We start from the raw sequence: 24,380 nt of genomic DNA, 5'->3' as shown, positions 1-24,380 counted from the left end.
TGGCCAAGATCTATCTTCACTACTAACTACAAACATATTCAAATGGTGAAAATGTTTAATTAACTCATACATTACCTTTTCAGTCAATAATACTCCCTACCTACAATTCAGTTTAATTCTATACTTTACATGTTATGGCTGTAGTGAGGGGACTAGAGGGCATTGTTTTCTCCTATAGGCGGTATCTTGCAAGTCTGTTTGGGTTCATTTTTCTTTGAGTGTCAGAAATCATGCCAAGGGCAGGTGTCCTGCCACCACCAAAATTTGTTCTGAACCCAAATACAAAGATGACATCTGGTATGATCTTACACATTTTGGCTAGTTTTTCCTGAATTTCTGTCTTGGGTACTGTTGCCTTCCCAGGGTGAAGGATGTCAATGACCATTTGTTTCCACTAAAGTAGTCTTCTGGTCATAAACTTCCTGGTTCGGATAGTTACTGTGTTGTTCATGTTGGCAGCCAATCTTTAAGCAGCCAAGGAGGGCTCAATACTTTTGGGTATGTACTTAGGAGTGGAATTTCTGGGTCATGTGGTAATTTTATGTTTAACATTTTGAAGAACTGTCAAATCGTTTTCCACAGCAGCTGTACAGTTTTACATTCCACAGCTATGTACAGTGGTTTAAATTTCTCCATATCCTTGCCAACAGTTGTTGTTTTCCTTTTTTAAAATTATAGCATCCTGGTGGGTATCTCATTGTGGTTTTGGTTTGTATTTCCTTAATGACTAATGATGTTGAGCATCTTATGTGTTTTTTGTCCCTTTGTATCTGCTTTGTAGAAATGTCTATTCAAATTCTTCGCACATTTTAAAACTGGTTATTTGTTGAGTTATAAGAGTTCTTTATTGTGGATAACTAGATCCCTATATATATTATTTGCAAATTACTTCTTTGCATACGTTGTATTTTTTTTTAGACTGGACATTTTGAATATTAAAATGTGGCAACTCTATTCATTTTTCTCCCGGGTTTGTCAATGCTGCTTTTTGTAGTGTTGTTTGTTTAGTGTATTTTTGAACTAGTTCTGTAAAATGTATATTCTTTTTCTTGTATGGCCACCGAAACTTTTGTTCCATTAGCTTAATAATCAGCTAAGTGATTGTACAGAGATTTCCTTAAATACTTGCAACCAAAAATTCTCTTTATTGAGTTCTTTTTGTACATTGAGGGTATCCCTTAAATGCTTAGCCAGACAGTTTACAGTTATGCCTTACTTAGCCTTCACTTCCTGCTTCTGTAAAGCTTCAGTCAACCAGAGGTGATAGGTTAGGGCCTTCTCAAGTCTTTCCTGGACATGTGCACATCCCTGGGTATGTGTGTGGCCTTCTATATTCCCAGGAATATATGGAAGCTTTCAATGCCCTTATGGACATCTCATTTTCTGGCCCTTTCCTCCCAAGCTCTATGGTTGGTCCATTGTTTGCTCCAACTGTTACCTGTCCCTCAGGCAGCTGTGACTAAAACATTTATTTTGGACAAAGTGGGGTAGTTTCTTTAGCATTGGGCCCCTTTTGAGTTCGGCAAAATAAAGACAAGCCTTTTGAGTTGGTCTTTCAGGAAGCAACCAGACAGGTGTAGACAAATAATTACATCACTTTGAAAAAGAAATCTGTTCTGGTTCCTCAATTACCAGCAATGCAAGCTGTTATTTTCAGGGCTGTTCCTGGTCTGGGAGTTGGGGTAAATGAAAATACCACAAACTCTGTTCTTAATGGGATTCAACTTTTTTTTTTTTTTCCTTGAATATGCACTACTTGGATTGTTGCAAGTCTTTGGTCAATTTCCAAAGTTCAAAAAATTTTTTTTGACCATTATTTTGGTTAATTTTATGGAGAGGTGGGATTTCAAAATTCCTTATTCTGCCATTTTCTTTTTAAAAAAATATATTTTATTGATTTTTTACAGAGAGGAAGGGAGGGGATAGAGAGTTAGAAACATCGATCAGCTGCCTGCACACTCCCTACTGGGTATGTGCCCACAACCAAGGTACATGCCCTTGTCCGGAATTGAACCTGGGACCCTTGTGTCCGCAGGCCAACACTCTATCCACTGAGCCAAACCGGTTAGGGCATATTCTGCCATTTTCATTGATGTCGTCTCTAAGTACAGTTTTGATCCAAATCTTGAAAAGACTCCTTTCTGGCTCCCTAGTGTTAAAATAGTCCAGTTATATTAAAAATGTACTTTTTCAATTTCTAATTTTTATTCTGTAGGAGAGTGACCACAACCAGTGGTTAGGCTGTGTTTTCTAATCATTTTTAAGAACTACTTATTTTTTTAAATATATTTTTATTGATTTCAGAGAGGGAGAGGGAAAGAGAGATAGAAACATCACTGATGAGAGAGAATCCTTGATTGGCTGCCTCCTGCATGCCCCCCACTGGGTATCGAGCCCTGTGGGCACATGGGCCCTGACTGGGGCTTGTGCCCTGACCAGGAATGGAACTGTGACTTTCTGGTTCATAGGTCGATGCTGAACCACTGAGCTACGCCAGCCAGGCTGTACTACTTATTTTTAACCACTACTTATGGTTCAAGACAGGGCATTCACACGGGACAGCTATTGTTGTGTTGGCTGTTGTCGTTTTTATATTTGACAATTTAAGGGAAAAGAGGTCAGTGCCCTTGACTACATAGTCAGGAATTGCATGTTTTAAAAATTCTTGTGGCACACCAGTTGAAAATCTCTGTTCTAGAAGATTCAGTAGAATATAGAGATAGGAATATATGGTGTTTTCCAAGTCCTTTTGTTGTGGTTGATTTTTTATATATAAGAATTCAGTTGTTATATGACATATTATAGAAACCTCTTTCCAGATATTTATCAGTTAATTAATACCAGCCAAATATCTAGCTATATAATGTATCCTTCGTTTAACTGGCTTCCTTATAATTGCACCATTGTATTGTTCATATCATGACCTAAGTCTAATAGATTTCTTTGGTCCATTAACTTGGTATCACTTTCCTAAATGACTTTCTTTTTTTTTTTTTTTTTTAATATATTTTATTGATTTTTCACAGAGAGGAAGGGAGAGAGGTAGAGAGTTCCAGTTTAATACATTGTGTTTTTTGGTTCCTTTTAAATCTAAAATATAATTTCTGGAATGCAGTTAGTATATCCAGGCACATGCCCTTGACCGGAATCGAACCCGGGACCCTTCGGTCCGCAGGCCGACGCTCTATCCACTGAGCCAAACTGGTTTCGGCCTAAATGACTTTCTTACTAAGGTATTTCTTCCCTTCCACTTTAAAAAATCTATGTCCTAAAAATATAAAAAAAATAAATCCTTGTTCCAGTTTAATACATTGTGTTTTTTGGTTCCTTTTAAATCTAAAATATAATTTCTGGAATGCAGTTAGTATATCTAGGGTACTATGTACTTTATTTGTTTCTTATCTAAAATAGGGGAATGCTTTTTCTACAAATAAGTAACATGGCTACATTAAAATCCTATTGCTTTGGAAATGTTTCTATAGCAGTAAGATGATTTAAAATGTGTGTTTGTGAATGAATTGTAAAATTACTATCTGACATATGTCTTGGAAAATTCCACCGATTCTGCCAATTTTCAGTTTCTGGCACATTGACTAGAATTTGTACATGAGGAAATCAAACCCTGCTTTCTCTTATTTACCAATCCCTGTGGCATTTTGGAATATGAAATTCAGTTAAATACCTGCTACTGCATCAAATCCCCTGTGACTTGCAGTATTTACTTCTTAGTTCTTTTGTATGTATTTAGATGAGGTGGGACTGGGGAAAGTGGAGGAGAGAAGGACATATATTGCTACTTTGAATTTTCAGTTCTTTCCTTTCACTTCAAACTTAAAAAGAAGTTTTCAGTAGGCATGGAAAATTTTGTCAACGAAAGAAATTCCAAACCTATAGAACATTAAAGAGTTTATTTCAGCCAAACTGAGGACATGCCTATAAGCAAGATCTCAAAATGCTCCAGAGAATGGCAGTTTTGTGGGGTTTTTAAAAAATATATATTTTATTGATTTTTTACAGAGAGGAAGGGAGAGGGATAGAGAGTTAGAAACATCGATGAGAGAGAAACATCGATCAGCTGCCTCCTGCACACCTCCTACTGGGGATGTGCCCGCAACCAAGGTACACGCCCTTGACCTGAATCAAACCTGGGACCCTTCAGTCCACAGGCCAACGCTCTATCCACTGAGCCAAACCGGTTAGGGCAGTTTTGTGGTTTTTAAAATACATTTTGAATCAGAGGAGGGAAGTAAGGAATCTATGATTGGATGAAGAGTAAAATGGAGAGATATACATTTACATTGCTGGTACAAGATAAAAAGGTTTATAGTGAATAGGGGTGGTACATAGGCAATAAGATCATGTGTTCCCTTGAGGGTGGTTACACCTCAGAGAGATCTGAAAAAAGGATTACTCTGGCATTTCACAGTTATAACCTAGATGCACAAGAACAATGGGTAGGGCTTGCTTATAGCAAAGATAGATCTTTACTAAAGAAATTATAAGCCTAGGGTGTGGCTACCCACCATGACCTGCCCAGTTTGGAATTTATGATCAGATCACTCTGTGAGGTTACTTCAGTCACTGCACTTGTCATATTTATTACATAGCCCCCTTTTTTCATTCACAATTTCTAGGAATGAGCAGTCATATCCAGTGGTTCTTCAAATTCATGGAGTCCTCAGAGCACTGGAATGTTGCTGAGTATAGTTAAAATTTAGTAGGTGACAGAGAATAGAATAAAAGTGTATACTTATTTTAGACTGAGAGCAAGGAATTGGTAGTGGATATAGATTTTGGTTAAGTAAACAGAAGTCAGGATAAAAGAAAGCTTGGAATACTGAGGTAGATGTTAGAAGATGTCCAAAGCAGAAAGTTTGACCTAGTAAGTACTGTGTTTGTTTTCTAAATGTACCCCTTCCTTGGTTTTTATCTAGGGATTTCTTTCTTACGATAAATCTTCTATATATATAAAAGGCTAAGTGACTGACCGTCCGACTGACCGACTAGCAGGCCGGTACATATGACGCGCACTGGCAATTTAAAAATAAACATTGATACATATAAAGCTCTCACTGGCACCACTTCTATTATAGAGAAAGGGCGAATAGCGATATTAAAATATTTTGTATTTTAATTTTGTAACACTATATTATATTTACTATTTTGACATGTAATATTTTGCAGTAATGTAATTACCGCACGAATCTTTCTTCTAATTAATTTCCTTTCAATGTGCACGTATTGTGCACCGGGCCACTAGTTTAGTCATAAGATGATAACACACTGGCAGTAGTTTCTTTTTAAAAAGCAGTTACGTTTCTGTTAGGGACAAGATGTTGGGTGGAGGAATTACAGACTTTTTTTTAATGTTTATTTAGCCATGCAAAAATGTTTTTCCTTTTAGACCCTGGCAAGAAAACCAGCCAATCAGAAAAACATTTGGTGTTGGCTTAGCTAGGGAATGGCATAATCAGTAAAAATTACTTAGAAAAAGTATAAATAAAAATAGTTTTTAAAAAAATCTTCTGCAGTTTCAACTTTGGATTTCTTTATAAAAATTTATCCTTAATCTATCCCTAAAATTTTCCTCCCACTGAAAGATTTGACTTATATTGGGTTACCTGTGTATGTCTTAAATTTAAAAAAAATATATTTTTACTGATTTCAGAGAGGAAGAGAGAGGGAGAGAGAGAGAGAGAAACATCAATGATGAGAGAGAATCATTGATTGCTGCCTCCTGCACACTCCCCATTGGGGACCGAGCCGCAACCTGGGCATGTGCCCTTGACTGGAATCGAACCAGGGACTCTTTAGTCCGCAGGCTGACGCTCTATTTATTCACTGAGCCAAACAAGCTAGGGCTGTATGTCTTAAATTTTATTCAAATCCATGAAATTTAGATCATGAGTCAAACTTTTTATTTTTTATTTATTTATTTGAAATATTTTTCTTGATTTCAGAGAGAAAGGGATTGAGAGAGAATCATTGATTGGCTGTTGCTGCCTCCTACACGCTACACACTGGGGATCGAGCTTACAACCTGGGCCTGTGCCCTGACCAGGAATCGAACCGTGACCTCCTGGTTCATAGATCGACACTCAACCACTCAACCACGCTGGCTGGGCTCAGTGAAATAAGTTCAGATGGACAGATCTCAGAGGGGGGAGAGAGGTGGAGGGAATGGGAAGAGATTAACCAAAGAACATAAATGCATTACACATGGACACAGACAGTAGTGTGGGAAGACCTGGGGTGGGGTAAGGCTGGGTGGAGAGGGGCAAAGCGAGGATGAATGGAGGACATCTGTAATGCTGTCAACAATAAAACCAAAACATGCAGTATAAAGGAAGCCAGATGAAAGATAACATTTTCTGTTTCCATTTTTTTAAATGTCCAGAAAAGGAAAATCTAGAGAGACAGAAAACATATTAGTGGTTGCTTGAGGTTAGAGATCAGCACAGGGATTGATTGCAGAGGGGTATGAGGGATATTTTGGGGGTGGTGGAAACTCATCAAAGTGAATTATGATGGTTGCACACAAATTACTGAAGTGTACATTTAAAGCCAATAAATGTTATTGTATGTGAATTATACCATAACAACGCTGTTTAAAAGTGCTATATGCAGGTGAAATTCCATGATGGTGAAACTTAGCAATTATTATAACTTTTATAAAACAAATTTAATGTAGTTCATGTCCTTTTAAATAAATGGGGCAAAAGCTGAGTCTCCAAACTTACATCTCTTCATATAATTTAAGTATGTGTAAAGACATTCAATCTGTTACTGTGCTGGTGTCATTTGCGTTTTATTTACTAAATTTAATGTAACATTTAGTTGGTAACTGGTATTCTGAGCTTTGGGGTGAGTTGGAGTTTCATAGGAGAAGGAACCAAGCACATCCGGTTAGGAAGATTGGGAAAGACTTCATGGCATAGAGAGCATGTCCAGTGGACATTACTCTATTTCTGTTGACAGATTAGGCAAGTTTGGTTACAGGTACTTCAGAGAAAATAACGTGAGCAAAAGCACAGAGCCTGTTTGAGGAGAAGCAAATGGTCCTTAAGTTCTACTTTATTTCTGTTTTTCTCCTATTGGTTATAATTTACTATATATAATTAAAGGTTGCTGTGAATTACTAAATGTACCATTATTTTATAAACCACAAAAAGCTTTAGATTTTAATTTTAAGATGCTTCCAGAATTGTTAAAATGAAAAAAATACCTTAAAATTTTTTTAATTGTGAAAAAATACATATAGCATAAAATTTGCCATCATCTATTTTTTGTTAATCCTCACCAGAGGATTTTTTTCATTGTTTTTGTTTGTTTGTTTGTTTTATAGAGAGAGTGTGAAAGGGAACGGGGAAGAAGGGAGAGAAACATCAATATGTCTTTCTCACATTGACTGGTTGCTTCCCGCACAGGTGGGGGGGAACCCACAACCAAACCTGCGACCCTTCAGTCCTCGGGCAGACATTCCAACTGCTGTGCCAACCCTGCCAGGGCCATCTTCATCATTTTTAAGTGTACAATACACTCTGTTGGGCAACCGATCTTCAGAACTTTCATCTTGCAAAAACAAAATATATCTTTGTAAAATCTAAAAGTATATTCATAAATTTAGCTGCATGTGTATCAGAGATTCAAATTAAAAGTGACTTAAATATAATAGTTTATTTTGACTTCATATAAAGCCCAGAGTCATGGTGTCTCTACAGTCATCATCATCAGGCTTTTTCTAGTTTTCTGCTTATTTTTACAACTTGGCCTTCAACATTATGATAGAAGACCAAGGTCAGTCATCCTAACCACATTTCAAGCAGGATAACTGAAGAAGGAGTAAAGAAGGGGCATACCTTCTCTTTTTAAGGACACTCCAGAAATTGTAAACATCACTTTTTCTTACATTCTGTTGACCAGAACTTAGTAACCTGGCCTTATCTAACTGCAAAGGAAATAAAGTCTTTTTTTCACACTGCCCTGTGCTAGCCAAAAATTGGGAATTCTGTTACTCTAAAAGAGGAAAATGGATATTGGGGGATAACTAGTATTCCCTGCCAAAATACTCATTAAATTTTGTATTTCTTAGAAAGCTTGAATAAAATAGATCAGATCTTTTAATATCTTTTGGAGTTGGTAACTATACTCTTAATTAAATTATCAGCAGGGGTCACTGTTGAGCAAGTATTTATTTATTTTTTTCCTTTGTTCAACCTGTTATTTCTCTCCCAGATCCTGGATTTAAAACTTCTTGAACTGGTTTCCTGGGTCTTGTTTGTGTGCTAAGAAGTACTTAAATTCATTATGTTAGTAAACTAATCCCCAAAATGTGCCAAAGTAAGATTTAAAAACTGATCAGAGTGCTCCTATGGCAGCACATGTACTAAAATTGGAACGATACAAATTAGCATGGCCCCTGAACAAGGATGACATGCAAATTTGTGAAACATTTCATATTTTTAAAAAAATACATTTAATTGATTTTTTACAGAGAGAAAGGGAGAGGGATAGAGAGTTAGAAACATCGATCAGCTGCCTCCTGCACACCCCCTACTGGGCATGTGCCCACAACCAAGGTACATGCCCTTGACCGGAATTGAACCTGGGACCTTTCAGTCCACAGGCCGACGCTCTATCCACTGAGCCAAAGCGGTTAGAGCGCATTTCATATTTTTTATTTCAGACTGATTAAAATAATAAATCTCAAAAAACTGATCAAAAGGTTAAATCAACAAAAAATGCTTCTTACCATTCAGGAACTCTATTAGATGATGTAATTATAATTTGTAATTTAAAGTTCTATTTTTCAGCTCTGTAATTATAGAAAAACAATTACAGTGTTATGCAAAGCAACAATAAGTGCTAATGTTTGACAAACCAAGTCACTTATTTAAGTGATAATTTAAATTTAAGAATGTCCTATCCTAGAAGAAGGGCTGTAGCCATGTCTCTTTGCTTTTTTAAGAGTTTGGTGTCTTATCTTGAAACATATAGCAAGAGAACAGTTTAGTTGCTCTCATGTTTTCCTCTCTGACTACATCCTTGTAATTGTTTGTGGATAGATTATAAAAATACATAATGGTATAGCCCCATGTTAATATAAAACCAGATTACCTAAGAAGGTCAAATGTTTGAACAGTCATTTCCTCTACAACAGTTATAGCTTAAACCCTTCACAAATTTGTTATAATTCATTATAGTTTTGGTCAAATTTGTTGTAATTCATTATAGTTTTGACATCTTTGTATTTTGCATGAGAAACCTAGAGTTTGGATTCAGCTGAAATATTAAAATATCTAAAACATGTATTCGATTGCTTCTGTGAAACATTTATTTTACAAACAATACCATCAACTAGCAGAAGCCAGTTGGTTTTCCTAGAAAACATCTAAAATTATTGTATATCTGCCTCTAGAATTATTTTCTAAACTCCATTGCTGTGTCACTTAAATAGTAAAATAATTCTGATTATCTGTGAGAACTGTACTTTCTTGGGTTCTGAGATCCTCAATCCACTTTATCTGGTCAATTGTTTCTCAGACTTTAAGGAAGCATCAGTATCACCTTGAGGGCTTGTTAAATACAAATTGCCCCTCTTTCCCTTCACCTCCTCCCCAACCCCAGATGCTGATTCTATAGGTCTGGAGTACAGCCCAAGAATTTGCTTTTCTAACAAGGCCCCCTTTTGATACTGATGCTGCTGGTCAGGTGACCACAGTTGTGAACCACTGATCTTAGCCTTTTTTGCAAAATTGGAGTAGGGTCCATATGTGCAGTAGGATGATAAGGGAAATATAAATCTGGACAGATGTCCTATATACCTGGTGTTTCCAGATCCTCTCAGGATACTGTGTATTCCTTTTTCCCTTCACATGCCTACATGTTCCCACAGAGACAACAGCATTCAGTTTGTATAGACCAGTGGTCGGCAAACTCATTAGTCAACAGAGCCAAATATCAACAGTACAACGATTGAAATTTCTTTTGAGAGCCAAATTTTTTAAACTTAAACTATATAGGTAGGTACATTCATATTAACTTAATTAGGGTACTCCTAAGCTGGCCTTTGCTAAAAACGTCCTCAATCTGATTGAGGTACGTTTGCTGAGGTCGACCCCTTCCAACTCTCCCATCCACACTCGTCTTGTATACTTGTTTCGCCCAGGCCAAAAACCGACTTCTGCGCATGGGCCACGAAGTTTCAATCGCACTGTATGTGCGCACCTGCACGTGGTATTTTGTGGAAGAGCCACACTCAAGGGGCCAAAGAACCGCATGTGGCTCGCGAGCCGTGGTTTGCTGACCACTGGTATAAACTGAAGCAAGGAAAACAGTCAGCAGCTATATGTGAATTTTGTTCCTTTTTATAATTAGAGTTGTAGAAGAGGAGAGATATGATTTTTTTTAAAAAAATACCTTCCACTGATGGGTAGATATTGTTGGGAAGCAGATAATTCTTTTTTTTTTTTTTTAAGAATTATTGTTGAAAGTATTACATGTGTCCCCTTTCCCCCCCATTAACCCCCTCTTGCCTGCCCCAGGCCCTCACTGCTCCATTGTCTGTGTCCATGGGGCCATGCATATATGCATACAAGGTCCTTGGTTGATTACTTTCTGCCCACCCACCCTCCCCTGCCTTCCCTGGGAGATTCCGCACTCTCTTCTATAGGAAAGCAGATTATTCTTTAATATCAGATAATTTTCTAAAACATATAATTGTCAGGCAATAGCATTACTTTTATTTTTAATCCTCATTGGTGGATATATTTTTATTTATTTTTAGAGAGCGATGAAGTGGGGGGAAGAGAGAGAGAGAGAAACATCGATTGATTGCCTCCCGTACCCACCCCAACCAGGGATGAAACCTGAAACCTTTTGGTATACTTGACAATGCTCCAACCAGTGGATCCACACAGCCAGGGCAATAACATTACTTTTATTATAAGACCAGAGGCCCGGTGCACGGATTCTTGCACCAGTGGGGTCCCTCGGCCTGGCCTGTGGGGATCGGGCCGAAACCGGCTCTCAACATCCCCCCAAGGGGTCCTAGATTGGAGGAGGGCAGTTCTCGGGTGACACACCCTGGAATCAGGCTCCTTCCTCTCTGGTTTCGGGTGCGTCACCCGAGAACCACAGCTGCCAAGTCACCGCAGCTCTGCAGCTTCTGTGTTGAGCTTCTGCCCCCCTGGTGGTCAGTGTGTGTCATAGCTACCAGTCTGAGCATCTGCCCCCTGGTGTTCATTGCGTGTCATTGCTACTGGTCAAACGGTTGGATGGTTGCTTAGGCTTTTATATATATACTAGAGGCCCAGTGCACAAAAATTTGTGCACTCGGAGGTAGGGGGTCCCTCAGCCCAGCCTGTGCCCTCTCGCAGTCTGGGACCCCTCGGGGTTGACCACTTGCTGGCTTAGGCCTGCTCCCCAGGGGGATTGGGCCTAAGCTGGCAATCAGACATCCCTCTGGCAGCCCAGCAGCCCTCAGGGGATGCCCACTTGCCAGCAGGGAGCAGACCTAAGCTGCAGTTGGACATCCTTAGCGCTGCTGAGGAGGTGGGAGAGGCTCCCACCACCACCACTGTACTGGGAGCCATCAGCCTGGCTTGTGGCTGAGCAGAGCTCCCGGCTGTGAGAGCGAATGACCACCAGAGGGCAGCTCCTGCATTGAGCGTCTGACCCCTGGTGGTCAGTGTGTGTCATAGTGACCAGTCATTCCCAGTCTTTCTGCTGTTAGGGTCAGTTTGCATATTACCCTTTTACTATGTAGGATAGAGGCCTGGTGCACGGGTGGGGCCGGCTGGTTTGCCCTGAAGGGTGATCCGGATCAGGGTGGGGTTCCCGCTTGGGTGCCTGGCCAGCCTGGATGACGGGCTGATGGCTGTTTGCAGCTGGTCACACCCCCTTCAGGGTGGGGGTCCCCACTGGAGTGCCTGGCCAGTCTGGGTGAGGGGCTGAGGGCCGTTTTCAGGCTGGTGGGCGACTGAAGCTCCCAGCCTCTTTTTTTTTTCTTTTTCTTTTTTCTGGGATTTATTTACCTTCTATAGCTGTCACTGGAGCTGAGAGCCGGCTCCAGCTCTGAGGCTGTGGCTGGCTGAAAGCAGGTATCTGGGTTTGTTTAGCTTCTATAATTGCAACGTTGTTGCATCTGGAGCTCAGAGCTGGGCTACGGCAGGTGGGGCACCTTGGCTTCCTCCATCACTGGAGCAAGCAAGCCTCATGTTCGCTTCAGCTGCGTGGCTGCTGGCCACCATCTTGGTTGGCAGTTAATTTGCATATCACCCTGATTAGCCAATGGGAAGGGTAGCGAAGTTACGGTTAATTACCATGTTTGTCTATTATTAGATAGGATAGGTAGTGTTTGCTGTACTGAAGCTTAGTAGTTAAACCAAATTGTTACCAAGTCCTTAGCCAGGGAAAAGAAGAAAAGTCTATAAAGGAAAATCTATTAGTTATTGGACTCCTTCCTCAGCAGAAACTCTGCAAGTTAGAAGAGAGTAGAACCAAATATTCAAACTACTGAAAGAGAAATTACTGGCCTTGAATAATATATCCAGCAAAGTTATCCTTTAGATATGAAGAAGAAATGAAGACTTTTCCAGACATACCGAAGATGAGGGAATTTATCACCAGAAGCCTTCCATTGCAGGAAATACTCAAGGGGGTTATTGTACCTGAAACAAAGAACAAACTGTCACAAAACTACAAGTAAGATCATCAACAAACTTACAGCATAAACAGGGATAATTTGTGACAACAGAAACATAAAAGGGGATGGATAAAGGACTGAATTTGCAAAGGAGAATGGAGCCCAAATGCATTCAAAAGAAAAAGGACTGCTGTATATATGACACTTACTTTTTCATAAACTTAATGGTAAACACATACACACACAAAAAAACTGAGACACATAACTTAAAAAAAGAGGAAACAGATGAAAAAAGTATGGAATACTGCCAAATAAAGCAACAATCGGAAACACAAAGGAAAAAGAACCAATGTAGGCACAGAGCTACCAGAAAACAAAAGATAAAATGGCTATAGGAAATCCTCATACATCAGTAATTACCCTAAATATTAATGGACTGAATTCACCAATAAAAAGGCACAAAGTAACAGATTGGATCAAAATCTAACCATATGCTGCCTTTAGGACACACATCTAAGCTGCAACCATAAAAATAGGTTCAAAAGGATTCTCCAAGCAAATAGCATCCACAGAAAAGCAGGTGTAGCCATACTTATATCTGACGAAATTAAAATCCTTCTTTTCTCCTCTTTTTTTTTTTTTCTTTTCATTTCCACTGTCCCTGGAACCTTACAGAGACCTGCATCATATTTTACTTGAACTATAATTTCAGTATATTCTTAGCTTATCCTCTTCGTAGGCCAGAGTTTAATTTCTTTAGGTGTCTCTTCTCAAAATGATTGTTTCAAATTTCCTTCATAACCTAACCCCACCATCCACTTAACAGTTCATTCATTAGATTTAATGAGTTCCTAACATGTATCAGGCTGTGTGCTCAATTGTGGATACTGTTTGGATTTCGGGGATTGAGGGGAAAGTACATTCACTACTTCCCTACCCCTTCAAATTTTCAATTACTTCTTCTTTGCTTTTAAATTTTTTTAAATTGATTTCAGAGAAGGGAGGGAGGGGAGAGAGAGAAAAACATTAATGATGAGAGAGAATTATCAATCGGCTGCCTCCTGCGCACCCACCCTGGGAATCGAGCCCACAACCCGGGCATATGATCTGACCAGGAATCAAGCAGTGATCTCCTGGTTCATAGGGTGCCGCTCAACCACTGAGCCACCCTGGCTGGGCACCTTAATGGCATTTTAACTTTTTTAAGAGTTTATTTTAGCCAGAACCGGTTTGGCTCAGTGGATAGAGCGTCGGCCTGCGGACTCAAGGGTCCCGGGTTCGATTCTGGTCAAGGGCATGTACCTTGGTTGCGGGCACATCCCCGGTGGGGGTGTGCAGGAGGCGGCTGATCGATGTTTCTCTCTCATGGATGTTTCTGGCTCTCTATCCCTCTCCCTTCCTCTCTGTAAAAAATCAATAAAATATATATTTTTTTAAAAAAGAGTTTATTTTAGTCAAACTGGTGACATATACCAGAGAGCAAGATCTCAAATGCTCCTAATTGGCTTTTTTTTTAAAAAAAATACATTTTTATTGATTTCAGAGAGGAAGGGAGAGGGGTGAGAGAGAGACAGACATCAGTGATGAGAGAGACATCATTGATCGGCTGCCTCCTGCTTGCCCCCACTGGGGATTTAGCCTGCAACCCGGGTATGTGCCCTTGACCAGAATCAAACCCGGGACTCTTCAGTCCATAGGCTTACGCTCTATCCACCGAGCCAAACCGGCTAGGGCCTTAATGGCATTTTTAAATAGTCATTCTGTAGTGATGGGGTTTTAAGCAGTAAACCTTTTGTGATTCAGTTTTCTTATATGTAAAATGAAGATTAGGGGTAATGTGAAGATTCAGTACATTAATACATGAAACTGACTGCTATTAGTTTAAGATTTCTAAAGACAGGGGACAAATTAAGTATCTCAAAGATGTTTTTCAGCCTAAAGAATCTCTGAAAATATGACTATGGCTTATAATACCCACTATATTTACTCACCTCTCTCCTAAGAGGATTACCTCTAAACTGTTGAGCATAATAAAATGTTAAGTATAACACTTGACACAGTATTTTATTTTTGCAGATGTTCTCAAATAGTGATGAAGCTGTAATCAATAAAAAGCTTCCCAAAGAACTCCTGTTACGGTAAGTCTGAATGCTAATTTTATGTTTGTGTGTGTGTGTATCATATTTGTCTATTTAAAAACTTATACTTTTCCTATATTAGTAATATCTGGATTATCTGAATTTATAAATTTATTGATTTTTTTGTTAAATAATCTTGTCTTTTCTAGATATAAATATTTTTGAATGTTTAATCTAGAAAACTTTCTCCTACCCATTTTGAACCTATATATGTTTTTGTTTACTCATTTTCCCTTTGCCCTATTCTTTTAGATAATGTAAGAGATAGCATATTTTATTTTAGTATAGTACTGATTTTTTTTGAAGAGTGATTTTAATCCATCCCTTCCCCATACTTACGTTTGCAACAAAATATTACATATACTGAGGTGCTGTATAGAAGAGTTACAACCCTTTATTTTACTGATAGAAAGGCAAAAGCTATTTGAGACTCTTTCTTTTCCTATATTGCACTTATAATTTTACCTTTCTTACTTTTAATGTTTAGAAAGTACATTTGGGGTCACCCATAACATAAAACACACAGCTCCTGATTTACATACCTGACTTAGGAATCACCTAGGAAGAAACAGGCATTAGGGAAGTTATTTTCAGTATCCATTATTTGGGCACTTAATCACACCATTCTTTGTTCACTTATGTGAAATACCATGACTGAGAAAGAAAGGTGTATTCTCACTTGCAATTATAAGAAGTTGTTATTTGTGCTTAGAGGTATTACTTCTTGTTCTTAGCTTGCTACAAAGTCTAGCCAGCCCATAACCAGCCTGTCCGTGCTTCAGGATTTATATGTCTTAAGTCCTCCACTATATTGTAAGATCTCTGTAAACAGGGACTATCTATATATATAAAAGCCTAAGTGACCGTCCGACCATCTGACTGGTAGCTATGACGTGCAATGACCACCAGGGGACAGACGCTCCAACCAGTAGCTATGAAGCACACTGACCGCCAGGGGGCAGACGCTCAGCGCAGGAGCTGCCTAGCTATGGTGACTTGGCAGCAGCGGTTCTCAGAGGAGGGAGCCCGATTCCGGGGGGTGTCACCCGAGAACCGCCCTCTCGCAATCCGGGACCCCTCAAGGGATATCAGAGAGCCGGTTTCGGCCCAATCCCCACAGGCCAGGCCAAGGGACCCTGGACCTCTAGTATCCTATAAATATTTATGTAGTACCTTAAACGTTGGAGATACTAAGAAAAAATAACGGAATTGAACTTGGAATGAGTTTTTCCCTGGAAGCATTGCTTATGTACATGCTGGTTGACTAAAGCTTAAGATAATAGCAATACACCCTTGACTGCCCAGGGCCATTGGAGAATATACAATCCTGAATATATTAAGTAATGTCTTGAGTATCCCTCAAGTTTTAGCAAAATTTTAGCTATATATTTTTAGGTAGGTTATGTTCTTAACTGCTGTTGTAAGCTGAGTATACTAAGGCATTCTTTAGGGTTTTTTTATAATGACATTTATTTGAATGCTCAGTGTTACATTGTATTATTGTAGTTTACCTTAAGACTCACTAAGATTTAGGGAAATTACTTGACTCCTTGTTAACTGGCCATACCATATATGGCTTATGTTTTTCTGTTTTTGCCATGAAACCCAAATTTCTTACTATGGCCTACAAGACCCCTCATGATCTGGCATTATGGTTTAAATTGACTGCTTTCTAACCTAAACAGGAAACCTACCTACCAGTGATTCTGTGAGGAAATGAGCTTGAGTTCCAAATAGTCGATCTGTACTTCCTGATGGGAACAAGTCCCTTCCTAAATTGGAGACAGAGTGAAATTGATATCCTGAGAAGGAAGGAAATGACTAGATACCATAAAACATACTACTTATGAATGCATTTAAGCATATAAAACATCGATTTTGTTTAAAGCATTAAGACAAATAGAAAAGAGGCTTTTTTGATACCTTTGACATTACATCAAGCAGATAATTGATCAATATAAATGTTAATAAATTCAATTTGGGTATTTGTAATTTATTGAATGTGATATTTCATAAAGTTTAAGTTTTGTTTAAAGAATACAGAGCATGACCAGAAACAACAGATGGCCTGGGAAGGAAAACTAGATAACTGGAAGATAGGAATAGAAGGAAAGCTTACTTTTTATTAGGCTTTTTTGGTATCTTTTAGCTATTCTTATTTGAAGTCTTCATTTTGAAATAGTAGCATACTTACAAAAAGCTACAAAAATAGTTTTGAGAATACCCTTCCCTAAGAACTGAAATTTTATATAATTAAACAATACAGTTATCAAAATTAGGAAATTAACATTGATATAGTACTTTTAACTAATCTACAGACCTATTCAAATTCCTCAGTTGTCCCAATAATATCTTTTATTCTTGCCCAGGATCCATTCCAGGATTAGACATTCCATTTAGTTGTCGTGTCTGCTTAGTTTTCTTTAATCTGGGGCAGTTCCTTAGTCTTTCTATTGTTTTCATAATCTTGATACTTTTGAACTGTTACTTTATAGACTCCCTCAATTTGGCTTTGTCTGGTGTTTCCTTATGATTAGGTTATGCACTTTGACAGGTATATTACAAAAATGGTGTTGTGCCCTTCTTCGTTTATAATAATAGGAGGCACATACCTTAATATGCTTATTACTGGTGATATTAACTTTGACCACTTAGTTAAGATAGTGTTTTTCTGTTTCTCCACTGTGAAATTATTTTTCTTTGTTATTGATAAATATCTTGTGGGGAGAGATATTGAGACTATGTAGGGGTTCTGTTAAAATACAGTTTAAGCCCTAGCTGGTGTTACTCAGCGGTTAGAGTGTCAGCCCCTCACACTGAAGGGTCTCAGGTTCGAATCCTGGTCAAGGGGCACCCAGACCTAGTTGGGTGCATGTGGGAGGCAACCAATCAATGTGTCTCTCTCTCCCTCCCTCTCTCCCTTCCACTTTCTCTAAAAATCAATGAAAAAAATATCTTTGGGTGAGGATTTAAAAAAATACAGTTTAATAAATATTATACAGCATTTGGTTTGGTTAGATTTTAAGTTACATCATACATCATTGATTCCAGCATATATTAACTTACACGGAGGACAATTGTGTTCTTAGGACCCTACTATTTCCTTGTAAATGCAAGGCCATAGCCAAGTTACCAGTGAATTAAGCAAGTGTTCTTGTATCCTCTTAACTTTAACTTACTGATTCTCTTCCTTCCCTTTTAAAACAAAGTTTATTATTAATGTGGTAGCAAGCTGGAATCCACTGTTTGCATAATGTGAAATCAGTTAGCAGAATTGACTGTACTCCCTTTCAGAGCAGAGCCATATGCATTTATTTAGGAGTGCCTCTTGATAAATGAATGTCAGTGTTTATAAGACAAAGAGTCTTGTGTATTTTCCAAGAGCTACTGTAAAGTGACTTGTTCCTCAGAGATTTCCTCTGAAGATGATATTGATAACTGTAAAAGTGACATGAAGGATAAGGCTGCTTGAGCCCACACATGCCCTTTTAGCTATGAAACAAGTTAGCTATGAAAGCAGTTTCAGAATGAGGATTATTATTACTTTAAAGAATCTACAATACTTTTCATTATTTTTTCAACTGTTAGAAGTGTTGGGACATAATTATCATGTAATAGTATATACTATGTGTGTGTGAGTTTGTAGAAGAGGGGAGTGAGGGAAAGATAAGAGATTATTGTTTCCCCTTTTGTGAACAGAGACAAAAGGTGTTTTTTAAAAATATATTTGTATTGATTTCAGAGAGGAAGGGAGAGGGAGAGGGAAATAGAAATATCAATGATGAGAGAGAATCATTGATCAATGGCCTCCTGCACACCCCCCATGGGGATCAAACCCGAAACCAGGGCATGTGCCCTGAGCAGGAATCAAACTGTGACCTTCCGGTTCATAGATCAATGTTCAACCACTGCCAACTGGGTGACAAAAGGTCTTTGATTCAAATGTATTATAAGATTTGAGGCACAGGTTTCTTTTTGGTATAGTATATAGTATTGTAGTTGAGGATTTTTTCCCCTAACCCTAAATGTCATTTGTAATATTCTTTATTTTAGAGAATTTATAAGCTTTGCACATACGGCCCATTATTAAATTGGATGGGCAGTATTATTTTTGTAAATTGCTATACTTTATCTTATAATAAAGTGGTCTCTATCTCTTTTTAGGATATTTTCTTTTCTGGATGTTGTTACCTTGTGTCGCTGTGCTCAGGTCTCCAGGGTAAGAATGCTTGACATAATTAGAGGGGTACCCCTTCCTGACACTGATAATAATCAGCTTCTGTAGTAGGGAAACTATTTACTTTAGATGTTAGTTGAATGTTGGGTTTCAAAGGATGTTGTTTCACCCATGGCATACCCAAATCTATGTAATTCTACAGTTCTACTACATGTACCGTCTTGACTATTTGTAGAATACAAACAGGAAACATTTTCCAGGAAAAAGTATTAAACATACAAATTAAAAGATTGGTCTCTACTGAGAATTGTAATAAAACAGTGTTTCATTATGTTTTCCTAGTTAATTTTATACACACATACACATGGAAGGCTCTTGAGGTCTGATTCGCATGTCACCTCCCCTTGTTTTTCTCTCAAAGGTAATAGCTAGATTTTTTAAATTGTAGAGCAAACCAGATTCCATCCTCAAAGTCAGTTTTTACATTATACTTAATTACCCATTTTTGCCAAGTGACTTGCCATGACAAAACAGTGAAACATCATAATCTTATTGGCTGCCACTAATATAAAGAATAGAAACTCTTTTGTGGAAAAACTGCTTTATGAACCATTCCTAGTCTCTATTGTAATATAGATTTATAATAATTAACCTAATAAAAGGAATGTGTACTTAAAATTATCATCTTTTTATAAACTGGACAGTGGTACAATCCTAGGTCCGTAATACGTTTATGTCATACCATCCAGTATTGTGTTTATCTTTGTAGGTAGACCTAGGTTTTTCTTCAAATTGCCAACACCACTCTCAAACGAAACACAAAACTTGCCGTAGAAAATTCACTTTGTCTTGCTATCTTTCATGTAATTTCTGCATCCTAAAAGCCATACACTAAATCTGTGCATCAGCTATTTTTGAAACAATCAGTAGTGTTTTGGTGATTTATGACATGTTTGTCCCTGGTACTTGAGTGACATGGCTTTTTGTCTCCATATGAATCTGAGGTCATCATTGAGAAACAAAATACTCAGACCAGTGTCTAAACCTGTTTAGTTACTGCATCTAATCTTAGCAATGTTGACTTGAGTGGATTTTAATTTTTTTCACTTGCAGGTTTTTCTTCTCTCTTAATATGTTTTAATTTAAAAGAAGTAAAGCACAATGCCCATTTTCAGTAAATCTGGATAGTTAGTACATCAGTAGTTACCTTATTCTCTGTACTTGAAGTATTTAATTTGATAAAAAAAAAAACAAGACTCTAGAAGGAAACCTGTCATTCCGAATTTCAGTCTCAGTTTGGCATGTTTCCTATTGCTAGAGAAAGTGTAGTGTAAGGAAATGGGAAATATCAAACCAAATCAGTATATTTAGCCCAAGAATCTAGTAAACATATGAACTTTAAAAGTTTTATCTGTTATCTCCCATAGCTAGCCATTTAAGAAACCATTGGAAAAATATGAAGTTACAAAAAGAAAAGTAACATTGAACTCCCGAGAAAACCTTAAAGATTTCTAGAATAATAACTTTGTTTACTTTCATATCCCTGACTTATTTCTTACTGATTGTGTGACAGTTATTCTGTGGTCAAGTGTATCCACAGTTTTTAAAAATTTCAGTATAAATCTATGTCTTGAATGTTATAGTAAGAGATGATATTCTAAGTTTATAGCTCAACAATATTAAGACTTTTGTTTACACTTTAAATTCAATAGGGAAAACTTTTAAAGACTTTCTTATTAAAATACAGCAAATTAACTCTGAATCATTTTCCACCAGATCCTGAAAAGTTGAAAAGTTTAGAAACTTTCTTACCTCCCTTTAGCTTACTGAAGAAATGTATCAGAAGTCTTAAACCAGCGGTTCTCAACCTGTGGGTCGTGACCCCTTTGGCGGTCAAACGACCCTTTCACAGGGGTCGCCTAAGACCATCCTGCATATCAGATATTTACATTACTATTCATAATAGTAGCAACATTACAGTTATGAAGTAGCAACGAAAATAATTTTATGGTTGGGTCACAACATGAGGAACTGTATTTAAAGGGCCAGAAGGTTGAGAACCACTGTCTTAAACTTTCACTGTTTTGCAGTGATCACTGAATTTAGTTAGAGGGAAAAGTGACCAATTGAAAAACACGCCTGAGTGAGCAAATTGGTCTCAAGGAAAGCATTAAGGCTCTGTCAGGTATACAGAGAAATCGTGCTATCTTTTCAAAGTCCCAGGTTACCATATCACAGTTTCAAGTTTGACCAAGTGATGCTATGGATAGCAAATAGGTATTGAACATAGCAGTATTCATTGTACTGTCCTCTTTCTTTGGTTTCACCCTCATCTTGATCCTTGTTGAGAGATAGAATAATGGGCTTACTTTTCATCAGCTGAACTATCTCTTTGGGATGAGAAACTAGAATCTTCCAGTTAGAAAACAATTTCTGGCTATGATACATATTACAGCCTGTTCTTTCCCCAAGCCCCTAAAATCTATTGTAGCTCTACCCACTCATTTATGAGATAATCTCATTGGAGAATAAAGTATGAATAAGAAGGCAGGCTTATTGGGAGTTAATGGTGGGGGACTGAGAAATGTTTCCGTCAATTTCAGTCATTAGTAGAATGAATTGTGAACACGAATATTGCTGGGTTTTCTCCTTTGTTCCAGCTCCTGCTCATTCTGTCTCTTTTTCTTCTAAATAGGCCTGGAATGTTCTGGCTCTGGATGGCAGTAACTGGCAGCGAATTGACCTGTTCGATTTCCAGAGGGATATTGAGGTATAATTATGTGGTGTGTGGCCCCATTTCTCTTGTTAAGATGTAATTACAGCATGGAACAGATTAGTGCAACCAAATAAATCTTCTTTCCCTGGAGAGACAAAGTATTAATTTTGGTGCATATGAACTTCATGGGAGCCTGTAATGTTCCCAAGAACTTATTCTTTGAGTCTTTGAGAATGAACAGAATTATTTAATTGAAATAATACTATTTGTACTAATAGGAAAAAGCAATTTTTAAAAAGTTTTGTGGTGAAAATATGAGCCTGTATTTACTCATTTTAAGGAAGTCTTTTTATATTTATTGAAGAATCAGTTAACTTGTTGAGGTATGATATTTGCATAAATTCTTCTTGAGATGGGCGTTTTGGTTCTTGGAAAGATTATAGATAGTTTTGTGGAGAATGAAAAAAAGAATAAAGTCAAAGTCATTTATTGAATTATTTTGTTGGAGAGAGATTCTCCACCCCCCCCCTTTTCTCCCATATTTTATCTCTTAGTATTGTTTATTATTTCTAAAATGGAGAAGCATAATAGCTTAAACTGAAATTATTTTAACCTCAATTTGAGCTCTGTGGTCCTTGGTTTTCTCATCAAAAGAGTGGAAATAATAAGAGTCCTCATTGTATTATAAGAATTAAATAAATTTCACTGGAACTTAATTATCTTGAAGATCCATGTAAGGATTTTTTTAAAAAGCCTCACATGAACTTTCCCTTATCTTTAAAGGTGCCTTTAAAATACTATCCATTGACATTAAACTGTATTTTTGTTTTTCACCATTATTTAATCTAATGGAAGTGACTGTTTAAAGCAACATGGCCCACACAATCATTCAGCAAGCTTTTGTTAGGTGTTCATTGAGTCTCTGCTGTAATTATAATACTATAGGAAGCACTTTAGAAAGAATACAGAAATAATAGAGTTAATATCTTTCAGTGGCTGCAGTTTAATTAGAAGGGCAGTTGGGCAGTCTACCTTAATCTATAATAATAAAAGCTAATTAGACCGGACAGCTGAACGAACTTCCAGACGTCCTTCCTGACAAAGCCACAGTGGCGGGGGCAGAGGCAGAGGCAGTTAGGGGCGATCAGGCAGGCAGGCAGGCAGGGAGGCAAGTGGTTAGGAGCCAGTAGTCCCGGATTAGGATTGCGAGAGGGTGGAGGCTGGCCTGAGGGACCCCTCCCCCACCCCCATGCACGAATTTCGTGCACCGGGCCACTAGCTTGCTTGCTTGCTTATTTATTTATTTATTTACACTAATAAAAGACAAGGATGCTAATTGACCATACCTTCGCTACGCCCTAAGCCACACCCACCAGCCAATCAGATCGACTATATGCAAATTAACCCAACCAAGATGGCGGCCAGCAGCCATGGAGCTGGAGCAAGCGGGAGGGCTTGGTTGCTCGGGCTATGGAGGAAGCCAAGCTTCCTGCCAGCCCTGAGCTGGCTGAGGCCTCCGCTCATGCAACAAAGTTTCAATTATAGAAGACAAATAAATCTCAGATACCTGCTTCCAGCCAGCCTCCACTGGGAGCTTGGGTGGCTGGGGTTTGTGGCCAGCCTGCAAACAGCCATCAGCCCCTCACCCAGGCTGGCCAGGCACTCCTATATAATAAAAGGGTAATATGCAAATTGACCCTAACAGCAGAACGACTGGGAATGACTGGTCACTATGACACACACTGACCACCAGGGGACAGATGCTCAATGCCGGAGCTGCCCCCTGGTGGTCAGTGAGCTCCCACAGGGGGAGCTCTGCTCAGCCACAAGCCAGGCTGACGGCTGCCAGTACAGTGGTGGTGGTGGGAGCCTCTCCCGACTCCTCAGCAGCGCTAAGGATGTCCGACTGCAGCTTAGGCCTCCTCCCCGCTGGCAAGTAGACATCCCCCGAGGGCTCCTGGGCTGCCAGAGGGATGTCTGATTTCCAGCTTAGGCCCAATCCCCCCAGGGAGCGGGCCTAAGCCAGCAGGTGGTCATCCCCCAAGGGGTCCCAGACTGCGAGAGGGCACAGGCCAGCTGAGGGACCCCCCCGCCCCCGAGTGCACAAATTTTTGTGCACCGGGCCTCTAGTTATGGAATAAGTAGCTAAGACAATTTCAGCTTCTCCTTCTCTCTCTTTTATTTCATTTTAATCAACATTTGTTTTCTTCATGTCATGTATTCTAAAGTGTGAGTCACATAAAAAGGTCAACAGTGCCAGGGCGGAGAGACCCCACTTTGAGTTGAAGGCTACTGTCCCCAGTGTGTGTGTCCCCATGATCACACCAGACTAATCACCTTTGTTGCGTAGGCTGCTCGCCTCTGCCTTCCCACACTGAAAGGCTCAGAGCTTTCTTCAGTGTTATCTTGGGTGTGCTCATGAACAGTCTCTCTGTGTCTCACGGCACCCGCCAAGCTCTCCTCCAGACCTCCCCCTCCTCCCAGAAATGGCTCCTGGCCAGCACAGCTCCAAAACCTGCCCTGGGGGCAGCTAGACATTCTGCAGAGATAGAACCAACCGCCTACCTTCTCCGTCCTGAACCTGGGAGAACAGCTGGCGCCCACCCCCCTGAACAGAGCAGAGTTGGGGACATGGTAGGTGCTCAGTAACTATTAGCTACGGCACGAATGGAGAAGAGATCCAATAGCGCCTGGCTTACTCTG

At 38.9% G+C, this 24,380-nt stretch overlaps 1 protein-coding gene and 1 pseudogene across 4 annotated transcripts in view; both read left to right on the top strand.

Moving 5' to 3' along the window:
• The window catches only part of FBXL20 (F-box and leucine rich repeat protein 20), a 63,101-nt gene that overhangs the window by 13,247 nt on the left and 25,474 nt on the right, over positions 1–24,380 (top strand). For 3 of the 4 annotated variants that reach the window (XM_006100772.3, XM_006100773.3, XM_023764341.1), the window contains exons 2-4: positions 14,723–14,784; positions 18,949–19,003; positions 21,657–21,731. In XM_006100772.3, the coding sequence (XP_006100834.1) occupies positions 14,723–14,784; positions 18,949–19,003; positions 21,657–21,731 (192 nt within the window). Of the gene's footprint in view, positions 1–12,462; positions 12,706–14,722; positions 14,785–18,948; positions 19,004–21,656; positions 21,732–24,380 lie in introns of those variants that run through there. The other variant, XM_023764340.1, reaches the window with a different exon arrangement.
• LOC111828312 lies at positions 8,364–8,464 on the top strand (annotated as a pseudogene).

This window comes from Myotis lucifugus, unplaced genomic scaffold, assembly GCF_000147115.1.
Source record: "Myotis lucifugus unplaced genomic scaffold, Myoluc2.0 scaffold_329, whole genome shotgun sequence".
NCBI classification, from domain to species: Eukaryota; Metazoa; Chordata; class Mammalia; order Chiroptera; family Vespertilionidae; genus Myotis; species Myotis lucifugus.
Note: the sequence above shows the minus strand (reverse complement) of the source record. Positions and strands in the feature narration are given on the sequence as shown.